Raw genomic sequence first — 23827 nt, 5'->3', positions numbered from 1 at the left:
GTTCCAGGAGCTGATCTAATCTTAAATCCTAATCTCTGATTATTAATAATAATAGTAGTAGTAGTAAAGAAAACAACCCCCAGTTACCAGAGGACACTTGTACCTTAGGTTTTCTCTATTTTGGAATTAAATATTTTGTCTACCTCAAAGTGTAATGGCAAGCTTTGTTCTTGGATGAAAGTCTTTTAATAGCTTAATCTGTGTTCTAATTTGGTCTAGATCAAATAAACTCAGTTTTAGAGACACTGTGTTGAAGAGGTGGGCATAGCTCAGAAACACCAGTAGTACTTTTGAGTCTGTCAGGGTTACCTAGCAAAGGCAGTTGGTATCCTCATTTTTTTTGGCTAGGCTGATTACTAGCTAGAGCCCTAAAATTGTCAACAGTTGTTTCTGATAATAATCATCTTGTGTTCAATATCTGTTGTTTCACCAGCTGATTTTCTGTACTTTCTGGTCCTACTGAGGGAGAGAACAAAACATTCAAGGGTTGCGGTAGTTAATCATCCTGGCTCAATGTGTGTCACTGCAGCATTTTTTCATGCTGTTGTCTCTAGTCCCTCTGTTTGTTTTTTATCCCTGTATTTCTCAATCTGTTCCCGGGAGCTTTGAATGGAGGATAATTGTGGTCTGAGTAGAATTTTGTAACATCTTTTGTTCCCCTGTCATTTATGCTGAAATAAGCTTCAGGGCTCACATGAGGTAGCCAAGTATGTGAGTGTCTGTGATGGCAATCTATTAATTAACCGGCTCCTTTCCTTCATTTGCTGCTTCTATTTTTTTAATGCTGACTTTAGAAATCTACTCTCTGAGACAAAAAACACTTGAAGGGTTGGGTATTAGTCTTGACCAGTCCAAGAACAGCCTTTTATTGATCGTTTTGTGGCAACCAGTCAAAAATGGAGCCAATGTGTCCATTTTGTGCATTTAGCTTCTATCATAAATCTTAATTGCTTGCCTTTCAGGGAGAGTCAGATTTTTTTGAAGTCAGAGTTGGTTTAAAGACCGGTTCTTGATAATTCCTGCAGACAAAATATCTCCCTAAACCTAAATTGCAGATGAAACTTCAGTTGCCTCATGAGAATATACTTGAGTTCTAACATAAAAGGAAGGAATCTGTCACTTTAGAAAACTTGCAGAAAGTAGTCATGGAGTGTTTTGGTTACAGAATAATGTTGGGATTTTTGAGGAAAGCTGTAAGAAGCAGTAGTGGAAATAGTACAGCTTTATGCTGTTGTCTGAAAAACTGCTATTTAGAATGTTTTAAAGTAAAACAAAGAATCTTAGCTAGGAAAATGAGAACTAAAAGTGTGGAAATCTTACTTTTGGAAAGGTAAATCAAACAGTGACCAGAAGAGAGTAATAAGTATACCACAGTTTGATATATTCTTACATTTCTAATGAAAAGAAGAGAGAAATGTAGCTTCTTAAATTGAAAAGTATTGGGGACTGTCTCAATCATAACTCACTTTTGCATATATATCCCTGTCCAGCTCCCCTTTTGCTTGCAAATTGACTCATTTTATGTAGTTGCACATTTTGGGTTTAATTATCCCTTTTTGTGATACACATGGAGTTGTCCTTTGACTATAAAAGCTCCATTCAGCTCTAAATGAGCTGTTCTGCTTTCCTATTGAAAGGTCATTGTGGGTTTTACCTGCTCTTTCCATTCATTCCTATCAACCATGTGACTCTGCAGTTCATTTGGCACAGAAATAAATCCAATTCTAAAGTGCAAAGGCAAAATGGTTCATATTTTCATAAGTTTATATTTTTTTGCCTGGTTGTGTGGCTTAGTGTGTCCCTCTCATCATGAATATTGTAGTACCTGTGTCACAGAAAAGGTGAATTTCCTTATGGATACCTATTTTTGAGACTATTGTTATGTTAGCTCCTTTTTTCTGTGGGGCAATATCTTGGTAGTGTACATCCAGCTCCTCACTGAGTCATTTTCTTCACAGTCTGATTTACCCAGTTCTTCTCATATTTTTTTGTCATTGTAGACATTAATTGAATATAGGTATTCTCTCCGAAGATGTTTAGTATGCTCATTTTGTGTATGATTTTACAGACAGAGTTGAGAGAGTAAACCCTCAACTTTATTCTTTTTTAGATTTCTTACTGCACAATTTTGCAGCTTCTTAGAAACCAATGGAATATTCTGGATTATCATCAGCATGCAGGGCTGGTTGAGGGTTCAGCAACTTGGCTTTCAGACTTTATAGACAGAATGTAAAGGAATAATCTGCTGAGTCAGAAAACATCCTGGTTTCAACAAACTGCCCTTGGCAAGTTGAAAAGAACTGAATAATAAGATATTCTATCTTTCTTGTCCTAAACTTTGCTGTTACGTGTATTAAGTATGGGAATAGTTAAAGGAGTTGTGACAACCTGCGTTTTCCAGCATGGATTCTGGTGTGCAGGGGCAAAATTAAATTAATCAAGTGTTACTTGGCACTGAAGGTTACTTGAAGACACATCGAATGAGCTCTTAGATGTTGAGCACAATAAAAGGGCAAATGGTAAATGAGCACAAAATAGTGGGAGATTTTATGCAAAATTCTTGCATCAAATAGTAATAAAAATTAATAAAGTAATAATTCCATATAGCATTAGGATTGGGGTTGATGATCTCAAAGGTCTCTTCCATCCTAAATGAATCTATGAGGATGCATGTGGGAGTGCTAGCAGCTGCTTTCACCCATGGATTCCAGTGGATGTGCTCTTCATGTTCAAGAGCAGTCGTGCAAGGTTTGCTCCTGTGGGGTAAATGTTTCTATTGACAATGTATGGTAGTGCACAGGTTTACTGCAGGCTTCCCCTTAAAATGGGGGAAGAAAGTAGTATTAAAAATGAAGTTTAGTGCTCCCTGTAACTTCCAGAATTCATGAAGGGGTGACTGCATTTGATACAACTCTCAGTAGAGTAATGCTTGGTGAAATGCAGAAAACACAGGCAAGCAGCTCCAGTCTTCATTGGCAATTCATGTCTGTTACTCTCTTGGCAGATTATTTTCTGTCCATTAGAGTGTTGCAGATGTAAAATGTAAAGGCACTCTGCCCAAACACTCAGATGTTGAGACAATAAGAAAGTTTATCCAGATGTCTAAACTATTTCTGTTAGATTTACTAGAAAAAAACAACATGTTGAATAACCCAAGTAAGAGATCTGCTTATTTTGAATTTAGAACAAAAACCTGCATTACTAGATACTTTTATATCCTGTTTGTTAAAGTCACTGGTCATTACTGCCCATTAATAATGGTGGGTATGGGTACACTGGAGAAATTAAACTTCTTACATGTTTACTTACTTTCTCTTGAAGTAACATATCCACCAATCCGGACCCAATCTGTTGTATTTCAAATTCAATGCAAAACTTTGAGATTTAGGTTTTGGGGGAAAAAATGAAAAGATTGGTTCAAAGTTGTGCATAATAGTTGAGTTTGATTTATTAGAAGCCCTCTAGAGCTATATAATTATCTGGTGGGAAGCTGATTTGGTGTGACTTACCGTCCAGAGATCCTGAAGTGACAGCCTGAACTGCTCCTTTATCTTTGGAGAGAAGAGACTTTGCCCATTAGTAACGGATTGCTGGATATATTATTTTAGAGAAAAAAAGGAACAAACAGGTAAGATTTTTTCATTCTCCTCTTCTACTATTTCCTGTCTACTGCAAAGGCATTCTCTGTCATCTTTGATCTATCAGCTGTTGATTATTTGAAGACATGATCAGGTAGTCTCAACGTACACAAAATCTGAATTTAATAATTTCTGCAAATGTTTTGTACTGTGGCTGTAGACGATTAATACGCTTTCTGGAAAAAGACAATTTCTAGTTGCAAGTAGCAGATGTTGAGGATCTAAAGATGTTGGTTTGGGGATTTTGAAAATAAAAGCTGGGTAGAGCAAGAGAAGTTCGTGGTAGCTTCTGTAGATAATCCATTTAGAGTATTTGGGATGTACATGACAAGAAAAAGGTTATGACATCATGAGTCAACCTGCAGTTTGTCATAAAACAATGTTTCCCATCTGATGAGAAGTACAGTTATGGTTTGAAAAGTTTTGGAAAAGTGCTTGACACATAGTTTGTGCTTTTTTCCCCAAAGGTATTTGCTTTTCATTGCCTTTGGAATATGGTAATGCATGCACTGTACCAAGGCTTTAGGTTAATTTTGACCTCTAGAAGGCATTAGTAAAACTAAAATTTTCATTTCTCAGTGTGACTGAATTTCAATATATGGGCTGGTTTTGAGCTTTTTTTTTTTTCTGATACTGTATGATCAGAAAGAACTGGAATCTGAAGACAGGAGCACATTACTGAAAGTTAATCCTAAATTTTTTAGTTTTTGTGGCTTAGTTTTGTGAAGCTGCTTTTATGGGCAAGACAGCTATTTCAAGGACAAAAATAAGGAGAACAAAAAATGGTTAAACTAATGGACACATGCATTGTAGACTTATCTGTTGATTGTGAGTTAAATAATCTTTCATAAAAACAAGTGGTTTGGGTTCAAGGTCAGGTTGAGGGGTTTAGCAATCTAATTTAGCAGCTGCTTGCCTTCCCCACAGCAGGGGGCTTGGAACTGAATGAGTTTTAAAGGGACCCTTCTAACCCAAACCACCCTGTGATTCTGTAAGTGTAAATTTTAATGTTCAATATGAATTTAAAATAAGGAAAATTGTGTTGGAGTTACCACAGTGTAATGAGATCAGCATCCAGAGTGTGTTGGGAGTCAGAGGTGTGCTGAGTTTTCTTCCATTGGAAGTCACTATAAGAAGACAATATTGCTGTTGTTTGAACATGGGAAATCTTAGGGCAAGATTAAAAAGCATAGGGGGGATTTTGGTTGAAGTCTTCTCAATTCTTAAGATGCTTTTTGGTGGGAGAGACAGGGAGAAACAAATGCAGTTCCTCAAGCTTTTTGTCAGGGAATTTTACATTTGAGTTAGTTCAGTACTTAGAGAACTTTGTCTAAGTCCCTCTAAGAATTCTTCCCTTTAAGAAAAACACAATGAACACACAAAAAAAATGTTAAAAATATCCTTTCATTTTTTTGCCTTTTACTGTCCTGAAATCTGTGTACATATTTTTAGTCCTATAGCAAGTATTAAGCACAGTTTTTACTCTTTGTGGACACTGTATTTTACTACTGATCATGGAAAACCATTTGCAAAATCTGAGGCAGAAATAGACTTTTCAGTTCTGCAGCCACTGTTAGAAAACAACAGTTGGGGTTTGGGGGGAAAAAAAATGAGATATGTGGATTTCTAAAGCTATTTGCTTGTCTTCCGATCAACAAGAAAAATCAATCATATGGTTACACAGCCAGTGATGAAATGCATATTCTAAAATCACTTTTCTATTACCCATATAAGCTCAGAGCACAATAGAAAAGGGTTGTGCTTCCCTCTCCAACAGTATAATTAAATACTTACTCTGCAAATGAAATAATTGTAAATATGAATAAGATACTTATAAAAATACCAGTAATTGTAGCCAGTACAAGCTTAGTTGCTTCTGTCATTCAGTTTGTCTGTTTCTGCTTAATTATTGTTGCATCTTACTGTTCTGTTGAGAGAAGACATTTCCTTTAAATGGGAACTACCTTAAATGAAGTAATAGCAGCATCCCGAAATGAATGTATAAATAATTGTTACTACATCTTCACTGAAGTTAGTTTTAGACAGAGCTGTAAGGCAGCTGTTCATTGACCTTTTTATAGCCTTTACACAGAGCTTTTCAAACGGTTTCAAATGTCATGTGAGTAAGGATGTGTTTGTTACTTCTGCCTTGTCACAAGAAAGGAGGATGTTGGAGGATGTTACTGTTACCAAATACAGAACATTGGAGAGGTGTTGAGAAACAGTAACAGTGCTGGATTTTGAAAGGCGAGGGAATGTTGGACTGTGAAGAGGGAAGTTCTTCAGAAGCCTGTTTTCTGTGGAAAGTTTGCCAGTGCATTGTTTGAGATTATTTTTGTTTTATACAATATAAAATATAGTATGGCATAACAATTATTGTCTTTTTTATGCCATGAAATAGTTATTGAGAGTTAAAAACTTGAAACAAATGTATTTCAGAATATGTTTTTGTTTTTCTTTTTAAGAATTGCATGGTCATTAAGAATTTGGTTTTGCTTTAGTGTGTTGGAAGTTGAGGCAGAGAAGTCACGCCGGGGTCTCTGAAGCTGCTGTGCCACACAGCTACTGATGCAGTTGTTCTGTTTTTTTCTCACTAGTGTGTAGTTGGTGGGTGCAATGCCAGCTTTGCATCTCAGGGAGGACTTGCCCGTCATGTGCCCACACACTTCAGCCAGCAGAACTCTTCAAAAGTTGCCAGCCAGCCAAAGGCCAAAGAGGAATCTCCATCTAAAGCTGGAATGAATAAAAGAAGAAAATTGAAGAACAAGAGACGACGATCACTACGTAAGTGTTTCACAGAAGTAGTTCTTGAAAGGTTTGTGTTAGAGCAAAAGTTCCTCCTCAATCTGGTGGTTTCTCTGCATATTTCAGTCTGGTAGGGTTGGCATTCCTTGTGATGGGAAGAAAACAATTCCAGATTCTGCTTATGTTCCCTTTCAGGGTAAATCTCTTATGTGTCAAGGAGGAAAGATCGGTTTCCTGTGAGCAACAATTGGAGTTGCCAATTGAAAGAAGCTTTTAATTTCAGAGTTGCTTTTTGTTTACTGACTCTGTTGCTGTTGGAAAGGGTTCTGTTTAGTGCTAATGAGATCTGAAGTTCAGACAGAGATTGCAAATTCATATAAATTAGAGATAAATGCATGTTATATAAGCTTTTTTGAGCAAAACATTTCATTATGTTAATGGCGGTTTTATGAGCATAACCAAGATCTAATTTTGGGCAGAATTGACTTGCTATGTTTTTTAAATTTGTCTTCATATTGTTGATGTTCATTAATTTTATATGAACCAATGTGCTGAGAGGTGTGATCTGTCATTTAAAGTGAGAACCATTTCCTCTAGCAAGAAATAAGCACTTACCCAGTACCTCTTCTAGTCCATTTGGATCTGGTAGTTTGATTCTTGAGTTGTCCGAGTTTTAGACTAATAAAACATCAAATTTCTGCAGAGTTTCTAATCCTCAGGGATAGTTAGGAAAGATTAGGTAATTGTAAAAATATTTTACTTTGGGTTATGATTGCTTTGGATGCAACTCTCCTGTACCAAACAGATCACTGGCTAATATTAAAGTGTTACTCTGCCACCTGCATTTTAGAAGAGACATTAGAGAAAACATTTACATTTTTTTCTGCTGGTACATCAACAGCTGAAGAAAAAATGACATGAATTTTTACTTGTGGTGCAAAATCCATTTCACAGTATTGGAAAGTAGCACAAGTTACCTTTTTTTTAGGCTTTATTCCACAGTTTGATTTCTCCAAAACTCTTCTGTAGCAGAGCTTGTAACTGCATCCATCTTTCTCTTCCTCTGAAGAAATACAGTTACCAGCTATCCAAATGGTACTGCAACAATGGTTTCACATACTAGTCTTAGGTAATTACTCTATCCCATGATTGTGATTTATTCTTAATACCTCACCTGTGTTTTAAGGAATTTTAAGGAAATTTATAAAGCAGTGGTCATGTTTCTGCCTTGCATGCAGACAAGCATGCCTGGGAAGTTACATTACCCTCTGAAATTCTGAAAAGTTTCCTTAAAAATTCTTATTCTTAAAATATATATGAGCAAATTGTGTATTGTGAAACACATCTTAAAAGTAGAGATTTCAATAATTGCTCTGGTTTTGGTTCAACATTTAAAGAAATTAGAGAACTTTCTGTTCTTTTCGGAATTTGATTTTCAAAGAGCTTTCCCTTTCACTGTGGAAATCTGTGTAAATGAGAAGGTTTCAGAAGGGAAGGCTGATTGGTGAAGGGTTATGGGCTCGCTTTGCACTATCTTTTTGCATTTTAAATGTAATGAGAGAGATATCTTGAGAAAATCGCAGGTTCCTAAAGAATCATTATGATTTGTTGACTATGTTACTCAAAATACAGGTGTCTGAGACTGGTCACTTGAAAGTTCTCATTTTTCAGAAGTTCCTGAGTTGCATGTTAGCTTGCTTCTCTGTATTGATTTTGTTAGGTGGCTGATTTAATGCATCTTAATTAATTTTCACCCCCACTATATGCAGAAGTAGTTTTTCAGGTTGGCATTTTATTAGTAATTGATAAACATCAAATTATATTATTTGAATTACAAATTTCAAATCAGAGCTGCATAATTAAAACTTCAAATCACCTGTTAATATGCTTTAGTTGTAATAAGAATTTGCTGCAGAAGTTATAAATCAATTTATGGCAAAAAAATGGAAATAATAAATATTGTGAGAATGTTAAAGACCAGACTGCAGTATTTGAATGGTTTGCTGTCTTGATCAGGTGTTGCACAGGAAGAAAAATGACAGCTGCTTGAGCAATTTCTTACCTTCTTGCCTCTTGAGACAAATGCAATGCTGGCTGTAGACTTTTGCCTTAAGGCAGAAATCATCTCTAACTGGATTGGGAACTGACTACTGTAATGTATTTCTCCAGAGGGTTTGTGACCCAGAAATGTATCCAAAGTTGATGGCATTTTCTGAAAATGCTGAGTATTGGCAGCTTTCCTTACAAACTTTGTATGGATTATTGTTGGTGAAGTGAACGTGACAAAGGATTGATACAATCTTGCTTGTATTTCTGGTTTTTAGCTTAGTTTTAGTTACAGAATGAAGTGTGCAAGCTTGTGTATTTTGTCTTTACAAGAAGAATGGTGGAAGGCAAAACCCTTATATGAGAACCCAAAACAACGCAATTAACATCATTAACTATTTTCAGTCTAGAGTATATGAAGCTAAGTACCTAAGAAGGATTTATATTTAGGTATTTTGTAAGTGCCTAAAAGGAGAGATGTTTAACACATGTACAAGGTTCTCTGCAAGAAGGATTACAAGGACTTAATGATATGGATGTAAAATAAAATGCCATTTAATAGTGGACACACTGTTTAAATTACTTGCAGATAATAATTTGACAAAAGCTGGCAATTTTTCAGCACAAAACAATTCGTCTCTGGAAAAAAATGTTGTCAGTATGGTCTTTCTACCTCATGGTTTTATTAGACCCTGGCTTTTTTAAAAGTGTAAGTGGATTACTAAATATTTATTGACAATTAATGGCCAATATATGCTGTAACTGAAGCACCCTCATGTATAAATTCTTAATAATTTGAGTTCCACAAATGTATACATTTGCTTCCTATGTTTTATATCTGAAGGTAACACCCTTCTGTGAGAGAATGTATAATGAAAAAGGAGATTTTACTGTGGCTGTATGTGATGAGACTACAATCTTCTTAGACTTTTTAAAGATAATTTTTACTGTTACTTAATTGGTTTTTAAGATCTTGTCAATTTAAAGTGTTTTCTTTTGTCCTGTCTTATGTTTTTATGTTCTTGTAAGTTTGAAAATCAGCTATTTATCATAAAAGCTTGTTTTACTGGTGGCACCCTTTTAACTGGTTACATTCATGGTGCTATAGAGATCTTATTTGTCTTAGAAAGTTTGATGTAGAATAATGCAGGATTAGAGTCTGTGGCTTGCTTTCTCTTCTGGGTGGCCTTTTATGTGTTCCCTCATTCATGTAGAATGGCATTTAGAACCAAATATATTGAAAGTGTGTACCTGTAAAATAGGTCACAGCATTGCTATTCTAAAGCTGCCTTGACTGCAATATTGTCACTTGATTTTTCATTGCAAAGATGACATTAGTTATTAACAAGCATGATAATTGAGTTCACAAGAGGAACATGAGAGATAAGGAAGCTTACTGTTGATGGAATTTACAGTGAGACTGTTCCTTATATAGGGCTTGGATTTTCATTTGGTGGGTTACTGATGTGATCATGTAATTTATTTGACTGAAGGAACTGATAAGTACTTGGAACTTGCATTATTTAGCACGAAGGAAGATACTTAAATCCATTTCCTCAAAATCATTTTGGGGTAAAGATGCATAGAAAATACTAACACTTAAGAATAAATTTAAAAATTCATACACTTTTGAAACATTGTGCCTGTTCTCAGTCTGCTAAATGTTTTCCACTATAAATCCTGGAGAAATTTGCTGCATAAACCTGAAAGCAAAAATTTGTTGGTTTTTTTTTTTCCTTCTTTCCATCCTCCTTCTTTTCTTCCCTCAGATTTATTTATCAAATATTTATATGCTTGCATCACTGAGCACCTGCAGCACGAGCTGTGGTCCTCCATTGCCACTTAGAGTGAGAACACATTGCAGTGAGATGATTGCCTAATTGGCAGTGTCCAACTGAGATGGAGCAGGGACAGAACAGAATGTACACATGAATGCTTACCAACAATCAGCCCCAGGAGTGCAGCAAGTGCTAGCTCCAAGTGGAATTTGTAGTTCATTTTGAAATAATGGATACAGGAATATAGCAGCTGCTTTAAGTGAAGACAGCAGAAGTTTGAATCATTGTGGAGATTTCAGGGTAATACATAGCTGATAATGTAATACCAGTTCCTATTCTTAGTTTTAATTTCAGTGTCATATGTAGTAAATTGCTGCTTTCAAGTAAGGCTTAAAAATGTGAATATTTTCATTCAGACTTTTCTGATAATGTGACGTAGTTACAGTTTTATATGGTATATTATAAACATTTTCTGTGAACTATTTCTGATACCATGCAAATATTTTCTTAATAGCAATTGTTTTTTAGTTTAAGTACTTTTAGTGTAGAATTGATGGACTTTCTTTTACATCCTAAATCAAAATTCAATAATCTTTTTACTGTTCAAGAAACACTTAACTATAAAAATCCTTTTCTAAAGTGAGAAGGTCTTTATAATGCCTGCTGGTTTTATACTGGTTGTAAAATCTCAGATGGGTGTTAGTTGTGCTTTACTCATTATAAATTGAAGGGTAGTATGTGATGCATGCAGCTTGTGCTTGGGTAAAAAAATGTTTACTAATAGTCCAAGAACATGGAATGACAACTTGTACATAGAAAGAAATGTGTAATAGTGTGGAGTTTCTCACCTGACTATTCAGCATTATGGAAACTGAAATGAGTGGATGTGTTTGCATTTTTGGAAATAGCTGTTTCATCCACAGGGAGTGTGTTTTGACCAAACTTGAATTGTGCTCCTCTAGGAATAATTTCTCCCTCTCAGTGAAATTAACGTTTACAGTTCTCTGACAAGCCAGTGCTGCTGATGTAAGGGGAAACAATTTACTAATGGCACTACAGACCTATTTCCATGGTTGAATGTGTTTGAATGCTTTCAGTGTGAGAGACACTGAAGATCTCTTTTCCTTTTTTCCAGCAAGACCTCATGACTTCTTTGATGCACAAACACTGGATGCTATAAGACATCGAGCCATCTGCTTTAACCTCTCAGCACATATAGAAAGTTTAGGAAAAGGCCACAGTGTTGTATTTCATAGTACTGTAAGTATATGTATATAAATATACACATGATGCATTCTGTTTGTTTCCCTGTGTATCTAAAAAAATCTAATCTTTCAGAAGGATTTCTGTTTTCCTCTTACTGCTGTAGACATTTAATCAGAAATAAGCAATAGTGGCTCTTTAGTATTGTTGAATTGTCCACTGTTTTTAGTAAATGAACTTTTAAGAGGGATTGGTGGTAGTTGTTCTAGCTCACAGATTGAGTGGATTGCAGCATTTTCTGTCTGATTCAGTTGAGGAATATCTAACAGCAACATTGTGTTGCAGAAGAAAATTGGTTCTATCTTCTAAATACGAACACAGATCAGATGGCATTTCCATGGTCATAAGTGACATTGGTCATTTATCACAAGGAGTATTTTTGGTATATAATTGAATATGTAAAGATGCTGATCTGAAATACATGTTTATTCCCTTTTTTCTGCAGTTTAAAATATATAGTCCTGAATAAATTTATTCTCATCTCTGTTTTTTCTTTGACTGAATTTACCACCAAAATATTGGTGAATTGCTGAAAGGAGGCAAGAACCAAGTGGGGAACTTGTGTTTGGATAAGAAAGATATCAGTATTAATTTGGAAGAGCTCAAAGCAGGGATAAAATACTGAATTGGGGTAGAAGGATCAGAATTTTAAAAAGTTGAATACCCTCAGGTTTTCTTAAGCATGTTGGGTGATGAGGGCATGTAAAAGGTGGAGACCTGGCTGAAGAAAAGAAGTAAGAGATGGGACAAAATGGGGAGAGATGGTTTTAAATTGGTAGAATAGTCCAAACAAAGAGTGCTGGCTGACACATCTTCAGTTACAGCTTAATCTTAGTATGGGATTCAAACTCTTGAACTATCAATCTCTTTCCATAAATAAAAGATGATTTTGTGTGCATGAAGCTTACTTCACCTTGTTCTGCAAGACTGAGGATGGTTAAAAATACCTGTTGCCTGTATGGGAAATCTTTTCCAAGCTATTTCTGCTGAACTTTTTGTACATTGTGCGTCAGCTGCAGGTGGAGATTGCAGGTGGCATAGCTGTTATTGTATTTAAATCTCATTCTAGTTTCCCTGGCCAACATGGATTTTACAATGTTGTGAGAAAAGCAGATTCTTTTCCAATTCACAGCTTGCTTTAATCTGAAAGGTTATCCAGGCAGTCTGCTCAGTTGTGGAAGAACAGCTCTGGCTATTGGAATAATTCATAAGGAGGTGGAATTAGAGGGAGGAATCTGCTCTAAAACTGCTTCACATTAACTTGAAGGAAGTGATGAAAATCCTTTTAGCTCATCCATGCATGTGTCACTTGAGATGGTGGGAGTTGATTAGATCTGGAACTAGTTAGACCTCAGTTGTGGGAGAGGTTGTACCAGTGGGAGAGCTGCTCTAGGATTTCAGCCCCATGCTGCACCTGGCTGCTGTATTTTGGGGTACTGGCTTGTGCTGGACATCAGCTTTGTTGATGAGACTCAGCCTAAAATCAGCTTTAAAAAGAAAATGTAGGCAAGGAGCTGTTTTGTGGACTGTTGCACTGAGCTAACGGTACCTCAGATACAAACACTTATTTGTTTTGCGTCACTTAAAGGCTTTAGGACATGAGATTTGAATAATGAATGGCTAAACGGCATAAGTTTGTATATCCACCTTCAGATGAAGGAAAAAATGTGTAATTCTCAGAGACATTAATTGGAAAGGTGGAAAATAGGAAGATGAAATTGCCTGCTGTCTGAAAACAGACATAAATGATGTGGCTTTATTGTTTTACTCGGCATAAGAATAATGTCAGCACAATGCAGTATATTTCAGGGCAGATAATCTAATATAACGAATTTCTAAGCAGTCACTGTTGATACCTTTCATGTTCTCTGAAAAGGCACATCCTTTCATTTATATATACTCTTTTAACACCACCTTTTCTTTGTAGATATGGCGAGATTTAGAATTAATAAAACCTTTTTGAAGAAATGTACTTACCATCCAGAGTACACCTTTGACTTGATTATGATGGGGTTTTTTTCTGCTTGCCTTTTTTTTAATTGAATCAAATTCTTTGTATTTTAGTTCTCTGAATTGTTAGATGAAAAAAGCAAACATGTTTAGTTAAACTAAGGAACAGGTGTTACATTAAATAAAAAATATAACTTATAGGTTATCCTGTCATGCCACCCCCAAACTTTGAAGTGGCTTAAATTAATTCTCTAAAACAGTTGAACACTGAACTGTTCCCTGGTTTTAGCTTTTTTTAAGGTGTTTCAGTTCAGTGGCCACATGTATTTTAACTAGTTACATTGGTTCAATATACCGAAACCTTGTAAGACCATAAATGAATGCAGTGAGATGCCTACCAGTTTACAGTGTGAAATTGTTTTCTTTTTCCAGAAGAGGTCAGCAAAACTCCATGTCTGATTTGAGACCACTTTGATGCACATTTGCTTTGAATTTCCATTTTGTTTCTGGGACAGTGCAGGAAATCTAGAGAGTGTAGTAAGAATATTTCCCAATAAAGCTGTATTAAGTGGACATCTTTGGGCTGAATTGTGGTTTTCACTTAAAAACCTAAGCGGACTTAAGTTCTTTGCAAAACAATATTAAGTCCTAAGAGCATATTTATTGCAGACACACAACTTTCAAGGTGTATGACAGTTTGCTTTCTATGGATGTCTAGTAGGATATGAAGAGCAACAGCTTTTGAGTAAAAAAAATCAGTAATTTGGTTTTAATTATGATTTTGTAATTATTATAGGTAATAGCTAAACGAAAAGAAGATTCTGGCAAAATAAAGCTCTTGCTTCATTGGACACCAGAGGACATGTGAGTATATTGCTAGTGATATATTTCAAATGGGGAAGGATTTACAGTGGGATAAATGAACTGTTGCTAAATCATTTTGTGCCTTTCAAAATTTGAGTTAAATATTTAAAAATGCTTTTCAAAAATTAATTTAGAAGTTTAGAAATTAATAAACACTGAGTTTATTGATTTTCACTTTCACTTTCAAGTCTTTGGGTTCTAATACCAATTCAGTTAAATTTTGCAATTTGCATAAATTTTGCATCATATTTTTAATTAAAATAAATATTTTAATAGTCACAAGTTTCAATTCATGTTGAGAGAATAAAGCTAAAATATTCTTAAAAAATAGGCAGTTTTTTGATTCCTTTTAGGACAGATGGTAGTATATATCTAACAGCATTCTGAAATGATTCTTCTTAACATGTTACAGTTAAAGACAGGTAATTCTATTTTAATATTAATATTAAGAAATATGCAATACTGGGAACATGTGAAATAAATGGAAGAGTAAATTTTTTATGAATATAGAGTTGAATGATTTTTTTGTTCATGCAGATGAATTCAATATTAGAATCTCTGAATTGGAGAAGACAGGTTGTTCAGTAATGTTAAGACATTCCCAATGGAATTTAGATTTGGTTGGTTGGGTCAGAGGAAAAATATGTTTTAGATTGCTGTTTGTTGCATCTTGGTTAGGTTTAGATAGGTTAGATAGAGTGTGTATTTCAGGCACTGAATGATGTGGTTTTGAATTACTGAGCATTCAGTTCATCTTGATTATTCCATGTAAGCAGAGATGCCAAGGTATCCTGGCACACACCATCAGTCTGTTTTACATTGTCAGGGCACTCACACCTCAGGAGGTGAAATTTACTCAGGGTGATTCCTTTCCACTCCCCTGAGCTGTTCATCAGCCTTCCCCATGGAGCTGGGAGTAGTGATTTAGCTTCTACACTGAGTCCTCTTGAGAACCACACAAGTTCTCCAGGATGTCCATGTATTTAGGATTTTGGTCAGGAAAAGTAAATATAAGTCTTTGTTTCCTCTACAAGAGGGAAATAAGTTCTAGCAGGTTGGGAGGGTCAGGGTTGTTTTCTTGGTTTTGATTTTTGCTAAGAGCAGGAATTTATTTTTGGTGCCAGTAAATCAGCTTACTGACTTGTTGTCTTTCTGTACATTTCAAATGTCTGCATGTGAAAAGTTTTCTTTTTTGCTGTTTGTATCTTGAGCATACAGCTGCTACTGAAAATGTCTTCCCAATGTCGGTTGTTCAAAAACTGATTTTTTGTTTTACTTTAAAAACTTCCATGATGTTTTTCCACCTTTCATGATCCATGAGACTTAGTGAATAAATGGATTGCCTGCTGGGTTGTTCTCCCTCCCCCTATGCCCTGTTGTTTTTAATTTTTTTCTTCCTCCTTCATCTGAAAGATTTAATTGGAGAAACATTGGAGAAACTCCTTTTCCTGCTGGGTTAGAGGTTCTGGGTTTCATTTCATGTTTTGAATAGCTTACCCAAAAAATGAATTTGAGTTGCAGCTAACTTTCATGCAAAGGGAAATCTTTGCAAAATACAGATTCAGTGAAATAATTTGCAAAAGTCAGTGAAATTTGGCTTTGCAGAGAAAGAGCCATTATATTTAGTTTTAAGTGTTGAGCTTCTCAATTTGAAACCTGTTTCAAAGACTTAGACACCTTAATTGCAAACTCCTCCCCCAACCTGAAGTTATCACTGGCTTCTAGGACATGTAGAAAATTTTTAAAATCCCACCAAAAACCCAAAGAAGAGGATGATCAAACAATTAACTTCAGCAAAGTTGGAGCATTTTGTCTTTGAAACCTTTGAGCTTGGAGCAAGCAAATTAGTGTAAGTCAAAGCTCAGTGCCTGCAGTGTGTCCTGTCCTTTAATTGAACAGAGTCAAAGAATTTCTGCCTAGTAAAATAAATTATTTTCAGAGGTCTGGTTGTTTTTTTCTGTTACCCATTTGTACATTAAATTGTTACAGTGGAAAATGTAGTGCAATTGTCATTGTACACTTGGAATGTACTTCTGGATTATTCTAAATTCTTTTCAGTGTCTTTTCAAACTGTAAACCTGAAAACTTCAAAGCATAATGTGTAAAGATTGGCTGCCTTTCCTCACTCTGGTGAAGATGCTTTTTAACCAGGGAAAGGTGAAATTTGCTTCATATGTACTAGTTTACCACATAATGTTATGGTAAGAAAAGCAGTTGATATTTTTTGAATATTTTTATTTTATTTATTTATTCATAGTCTGCCTGATGTGTGGGTAAATGAAAGTGAGCGACATCAGTTAAAAACTAAAGTAGTTCATTTATCAAAACTTCCAAAAGATACTGCCTTGCTTCTGGACCCAAACATTTACAGGTAACATCTTCATTTTAAAACTTTCTTTACTTTAATGTAATCTTAAGCCTCACTTAACTTTTTGACGTTGGAAAATCAGGATTGCTAATGTATTATACACCAGATCAGGGAGCCTTGGTACTGTAAACGTCCAGGAGTTAAGTTCTGAGGTCTTAAGTTATTTCAGAATTACTTCTTGAACTAAACTCTAGTGACTGAGAAACGGGGAATGTGTGTATTTACCAAGTGTATTTTACTTTTTTGTGCTTGGTGTACAGAAATTCTAGTAAAGGAGGTACATACAGTGGAATCCTGAAAGATCACTTCTGTTAAGATCACATACTGGTTTGTATACCAATTTTTTTAAAGTCCAAATTTTTCTTTCCATATTATATTCAGCTGTAATACATGCAGTATTACCTTGAAATTTGTACTTGTATTCAAGTACTGTTATTTTTTATTACAAGATTCTTTATAGGGGGACAAAAGGGAACAATCCATGTTAATTGCCTTTAAGCTACTTTCACATTTCTGTTTTTAGGCCCTCAGATTGGCTTCTAATTCATCTGGTTTCTAATAATTTCCTGATTCTCCCCACCCCATTATTACTGCTCTCCCATGATTGTCAGTACCCACAGTTCTGTGTGTACAGTTTTTAAAGGTAATCTGAAATGCTTATCTCATTTTGAAATTTTGAGCATCCATAGATCCATATATGATTATATTAAAAATTTATGAAAATAGCCTGTGGAAAGAAAGTTTGTCATAACAGAAGTTCAGTGTTCCGATATTTCTTCCTTAACATCCAGTGACTAAGAGTGCCAAGGAGTAAATAAAACACTAATCTGAGGTCTTTGTATGCAATAAGCCTTTCAGTTCACCTTTAATACTCAGTGTATTTCACTAATCAAATTAATGAAACCTTGCTTTACAATATGAAAACCAATCCTACTGTATTTGCTATCTTTGTAAATGTGTTTTAAGTATTTATCTTAGTCCATGAATCATTGCTATTAACGGTAAAATCATAAAAACGTTACTGCGAGATTGGATTGTGTATTTTAAAATTGCTTAACACAATGACTTTTATAATCTAATTGAGGTGTTAATAGTTTTATATTGATTGCCTTTGCTGAGCTTGATGGATTAGTTTGCTTTGAAAAGAAAAGAATAACCTTTTAAAATAAAAATTTAATGATCTCTGAATTAAGCCCTTGGAGAAAAATTAGCAAACCTTTCTATCTCTCCCAAATAAAATTAAGGTCCCCACATGTAATGTTGTACTCTATTTTTAGCAGTATGGATCAGTCTGTGATTGAAATGAACTTTTGGGACCAGCTGAGGGAACTTAATGATGAAATTTAAAAACCAAAGCTTCAAAACCAAACTTTAAAAACCAAAGCCTCTTTTCAAGGGGAAAGAGTAGTTAAAAAATTTAGTGGCAACTATTAACCTCATGGTAAAATGTCATGCTTTAATAGAAACTTGTAAATAATTATCTGAGATGTACACTTTTGTGAGATCATCTGAAATGGCTCTTGGTTTTAATCAGATGAAAGTAGATTTTGTATAGTCATGATTTCATAGTGCATTCAGCTGACCAATGTATCCATCACAGGGTCTTAATGTAAACCTGTACCATCTTCTTTTACAGAACAATGCCCCAGAAGAGGTTGAAGAGGTAAAAACCAAGCAAGTGGGGACACCTGCAGTCTTAGTCACTGACAATGGATTTAGAAATAAAGTTGCACATTAGTCAAATCCCATCTTTTTTTTATTTTTCTTTTTTTTCCTTTTTTTTCTTTTTTTTTCTTTTTTTCCTCTTTTTTTCTTTTTTTTTTTTTTGTTAGAGAAATATTTATGCTTAGTGTAAACATTCTGTGAATGAAGTTGATGCTTCTGTGGAATATATTAATATATTACTGTATATCCACATTTTCATGGAATGGTACAGTGGGAGACTGAGCAAACACTCTTCTGGCAACTTAGTGGAACAACTAAAAGGCTTTGCATGCTTGCTTCTTTAAGCTGCTTTTTTCTTTAGTGAATACAGTAGTCTATATTTGATGAAAAGAAAAAGTAACCATCACCATTTCCTTCCGATTCCCAGGAGAACTGTTAACAAGCTATTTGGCTTCCTGTCAATGTTAACTAAACCTAACACATGCCAGACAATAGAACAGCTACCAAGGGATTATCCTGTTGCCCTTTGAGTATGGTGGATAGTAATCATTCGTCATTTGTGAGCTCGTGTCCTTTTGCAGATCCCTAAAATATGTTGGATTATGGTGTTGAAACAAATGTTGATGGAATGCTTGTCTTTTCCAGTCAACTCTGAATACATATAGTACGGTGGCAGGATGTTCAGAGTGTTGCAGTCTGTCTGACCCCTTTGCAGGAGTAGTGTAATGTGTTCATCAGATCTGCTTTGGTGTGAGACGTATCAATGGACGGGTTTGGGAAACCTCAGTGTAAGCAGTCAGTGTTACTGGTGATTTATTTTGCTTTTTTGACCCTCTAGGATCCCCATTCACTTGTAAAGTATACTTTATTTGGCCTAATGTTTTCTAGATGTAAAGAAAATGGTATTTTTTAAAAAAAATTAATCTAGAAATTCAATCCTTTATGCACCAAAGTTGGCTTTGAAAAGGAAAGGTAAATCATTTTCTTGCTTAATAAGCAAGGAGCCGTGGATTTTTTTTAACTGACAAATAGAGATGCGTCTAACCTGTTAGTCTTTGTATGGAGACAAAAATGTTGCATATAGATAATAGGACATTGCTTGTAAATATTTCAGCAGATTTGTAATATATTTTTATATTATGAAATGTACTGTAGATGTTTTTCTAGAGGCATGAAAGTTAAAATGTATATATTACGGTAGAAATAATATTGAAGGATATTGTAATTCACTAGTGCTGCCAGAAGAATTGTTTAAAAAAAGCACCTTCCTTAACAGTAAAAAAAAACCTTCTTTTAAATACCTAAGGGACTATATACTACTGTTAGTGTCTGTTGTAAGAACAAAAATACATTGAACATCCTTCCCAGAAATCTTAGAGGGATGAATAGTACTCATAATTAATTCATGGCACTCCTTTCTAATAGTAAACACAGAATTAGTTTTTTCCTTACTGTTGGAAGGAACTAATATGTAAAATTTGTATGGATATATGCAGTCAAACTGCAGAGTTAGTCCTCCTTATTGGGGAGGAATTTACTACAGTGAAACTAATAACCAGCAGTTTTTACACTAAATTTTTATTAAATAGATTAAGACTTAAAGTTACCCTTTGGTTGCAGAAGTGAGCATATCCTAATGTGATACAAATGCATTCTGCATTGGTACTGACATGAGTCTTGCTTAGCTCCAGTGGGTTAAAAATGTTACTTATATACACAAAAAAATAATCTTATCAATGATATGAAGTGCAGATTAAAAGCACCACTAATATAAGATGTTCTGGAATGGTTGTTTAATAAGGGTATTATTCATAAAATCTGTAGTGATGTGACTTTATTTTTGGAAGAAATGCAGTGTTTTGGTTTTTTATTTTTTTGCTTGAGCACTTCACCTACTGCTTTTTCTGTACCTATAAAGTAATCCGTAATCTTTGTTTCTTTTTTTTTTTTGAATTTGTTATAAAATTGCCAAATAGAAGTGTTTCAGATATAGTTTGTATTTGTATTTTTTTAATTTTATTGCTTCATGAGTTTCTTGTAAGTCATTTATAATTGACAGATGATTGTAGACCTTGCCTGAGTATTTTTTCTAATAAAACAAAGCAAACAAACCTCATAAGCTTCAAAAGTGTAAGATTTCAATGGAGTTTTCAAAAACAAATATAAAAACAATGTTGTTTCCTCTGAAAGTTGTAACACACACCTTTTACAGAAGGGGGGAATTAATGGATTCAAGTGATGTGGTGTTCATGTAAAATGTGACTTTTCCTGGGTTTGAGAAAACTATTACCTGGTGTTCTTATGGCAGAGTTTCTGCTTTGGAAGGAAAGATCAGTTAAAATAACAAACATCTGTGAAGAAATGGATACACTGGAGTTAATTAAACTTTGTATAATAGTTGGAAGGTAAGTGAACATTTGGCTGGGTTTTACTTTGTAGTTATGGAAGTGAATTGCTAAAACTATTTATGCTTGAAAGTTATTTGCATTCTGCAAATTTTGGAGTTACTTGGTGGTGTTTTGTTTCAAATGCCGGTCTCTTCTCTAAAGCGCTGCTCCAGTTTTTTGTGTGCCCCGGGCAGATTTCACTTTTGTTGGAATACCAGCTGGGTGGAAGTGCCACTGTGTGCTGGGGGCCATTGGTCATGTTTTTGTTCTGAAAATAATCTTATTCTTACTCTTGAAAAGTATTTTTGAAATACTCGGCCTCTCCCCTCATAAGTAATTTCATGTGCTTTGTGTTGGGATGTTTGGGATGTAACATTTAAAGGTTTCTCCCTGTCTTACTCAAGAACATTTTTTTAATGTTAGGTTTTCCAGACATCTACAGATTACATTCCCTCCCAGCTTGAGTGTTTATTTTCACTGTAGAGAAATGTCAGCTCCTTGAAAGTAACACTTTTCAGGAGTTGCAGTGCACACAAATATCTGTGTTCAAACTCCCATTCTTTTGGAATGTGTTGGCTCGAATAGTACAGTTTTCTAAAATGGAATAGCAGGATTTTTGAGTGAGGGATTGTGTTTTGGGCTCGAAGACCAGCTCTGCCTGTTGCTTAAGTGGATGGAAATTCTTGTCTGGGAAAACTTGCTGGCATTTGGGCATAGCACACAGCTGATTGATTGATATGAGATCTTACTCTGTTTGCTAAGGCACCCTAATAATCTGTTTACTCAAGACAGAGGAGAAACAAACTAGTATTTTTCTTACACTTACTTAGAATATAATTTTGTCAAGTTACTGTGGGTCTTTCAGATTTTGGCCAAAAGCTGCAATAGGTTGCACTATATTTTTCCTTATAGTCCATGAAGTAATTATATCAAATGGAATTTTAAATTGCATTGCACATTGATTCTGGACTAGCTTCATTTGGAACAAACAGGTGAATTGTGTTCAAACATGCCTTGTTTTTAATAATCAAAATTCAAGTGGTTGATTTCTGTGCCCTTTACCTTTTCAGTACTGTGTATGAATTAATTAGTGCAGAAGATTGGTCTTGTTTAATACTTCAGTCTGAAATTGATGGTTTACTCTCACTTAATGCTTTCCTGCCTTGACATTTTATATTTGTGGGTGAACCTATCCTAAGTATTCCTCTTGTCATATTAACGTATGACAAGTACAACAGAAAAAAATCCTCTAATGGGAAAGTTGGCATTTAAAAAAAAGCAGCTGAATGTATGGCTTCTTTCAGACATTGGTGTTTATTTATTCCAAGCAAACAATATTCTGGTAAACTTTGTTGAATCAACTTTTATTAAAAAATTCTATATTGTTTTGGGGGAGGGGGAAATAAGCACCACCTGCACTACTACTGTTTGCAACAGAAAATGCTAAAGTTGTTTAATTTGTAATTTCTGAAATTACTTGAAAATAGGTACCGGTTCTGACATATAGCAGCTTGCTGTCCTTTCAGGGGTGGTGGCAGGACTGGGAGTTACCTGTTGTTACTCACAGGGCTCCTGGTGCTGAGCTGTCCTCATGGAGTGCCCCAGCCCAGGAGTCAGTGTTACCATGGGGGCAGACTTGGATAAAGAAGGAAATGCTGCTTGTGAGTTTGGTGGCTGTTGGAAGGTTGAGAATTCATTATACTGTGCTCAGCTCTAGACTGGAAGGAATTGTGGTCTAGAGATTTAAGGCTCACTTCCCCTTCTCTCCCACATACATCCATGCACTTATCTCTGACTCTTACCTAGAGAAGAGTGAAAATCAGGACATGTCTGATGTTGTAATGTGACTTAGAGTGGACTAAGGAAATGAAGTTCTAAGAATAAAGACAATAAAATTGTGTCGATTGCATACAAAAAGTGGGCTGTTGGTTGTTGGCCAGTTGTGGATGAATTTAAGTTCTGCAGTTGTTTGTAATGATTAATGTGCCGTGGTTGATACTACATTATTTGTTTTTCCTAATTCTAAAACTGGCTCTTTGAACTTTTGTAAATCCTCCTCGGTAGTAAAACAACAAATAGTAAGTAATATGATAAATCTGTTTATTTCTTCCCAAATGAGAGATAATTGCTGATAACATCCGCTTGGCTTGTGTACAGGAGATTTGAGTCCTGTCTGTTGGATGCTGTTCAAAAGAATTGTCAGATTTTAATATCCTTTAGTCTTGGTTATTTGCCTGTGTTTGTAGCCTCAGTGGAGGATGAGAGATCCCCACAATGATTTATTGTGAACAACTGCCTCTGATTTGAGACAGTCAGCAGCTCTCCTGACTAATCTAGGGCTACTGTCTGTCTCAAAGGGTGAGGCTTGGAGAAAAAGATAAACTTGGAGACCTTATTAAATGATAAAAGAATATCCCTGTGGTCAGTTGGCTCAGCTGCCCTGGGCACCCCAGCCCACTCCATGGCAGGGCAGCATGAGAAGCTGACAAGTCCTTGACTGAGTGCAAGCTCTGCTGAGCAAAAAGTAAAAAATCTGTGTGATACCAGCATATTTGCATCCTAAATCCAAAACAGTACTGTACCAGCTACTAGGAAGCAAATTAACTCCATCCCAGCCAATACAAGGAAGGATATAGGACTAGAAATTAAATGCCCCATCCAGACTCTGAGATCTCCTTTTTCTCAATGTCTTTTTTGCTCAGTCATGTTTTTTGGCTTGTTTCGTCCATGAAACATGTCTAAGCTGATGTGGCACAGTGGGATTTCCACAGACATATGGAGTCTGACCAATGCCTCGTTGATTTTAGGAGGGCATCGTTATGGATATTTGACTTGTCTACCTCTGTTCAAATCTCCTGTCTGAAACCCAGATTGTGAAATCAGGGGGAATGGAACGTGATGTTGCTCGTGATTCATTTAAGCCAAGTGCTCAACATGAGCCACTTAAACGTGTCTAGGCACTGAAATATATGTTTGGATTAACATAATTTCAAGGCCAAAATATTAGGAAACATATTGTTTTGGGAGCAAAGCCTTGGAGTATGAGATTCAAGACTGCCCCTAAGCAATAAAAGCATTTTAAAACAGTTCTAATTTTAAACACTTTGCAGCTTTTACTTCCTA

General features: G+C 35.4%; 1 protein-coding gene across 3 annotated transcripts in view; it reads left to right on the top strand.

The window, feature by feature from the left end:
• AEBP2 (AE binding protein 2) overlaps positions 1-20436 on the top strand; it is a 42689-nt gene extending 22253 nt beyond the window's left edge. The window contains exons 4-9 of one of the 3 annotated variants that reach the window (XM_030263532.4): positions 6236-6422; positions 11343-11467; positions 14217-14284; positions 16542-16655; positions 16913-16979; positions 18289-20436. In XM_030263532.4, the coding sequence (XP_030119392.1) occupies positions 6236-6422; positions 11343-11467; positions 14217-14284; positions 16542-16655; positions 16913-16967 (549 nt within the window). In that variant the 3' untranslated portion in view covers positions 16968-16979; positions 18289-20436. The remainder of the gene's footprint in view (positions 1-6235; positions 6423-11342; positions 11468-14216; positions 14285-16541; positions 16656-16912; positions 16980-18288) is intronic. The other 2 variants (XM_030263534.4, XM_030263533.4) reach the window with 2 other exon arrangements.
• Positions 20437-23827: the final 3391 nt, after the last annotated feature.

The sequence above is a fragment of the Taeniopygia guttata genome, chromosome 1A (assembly GCF_048771995.1).
Source record: "Taeniopygia guttata chromosome 1A, bTaeGut7.mat, whole genome shotgun sequence".
Lineage (NCBI taxonomy): Eukaryota > Metazoa > Chordata > Aves > Passeriformes > Estrildidae > Taeniopygia > Taeniopygia guttata.
This window is presented reverse-complemented; position numbering and strand designations above follow the sequence as displayed.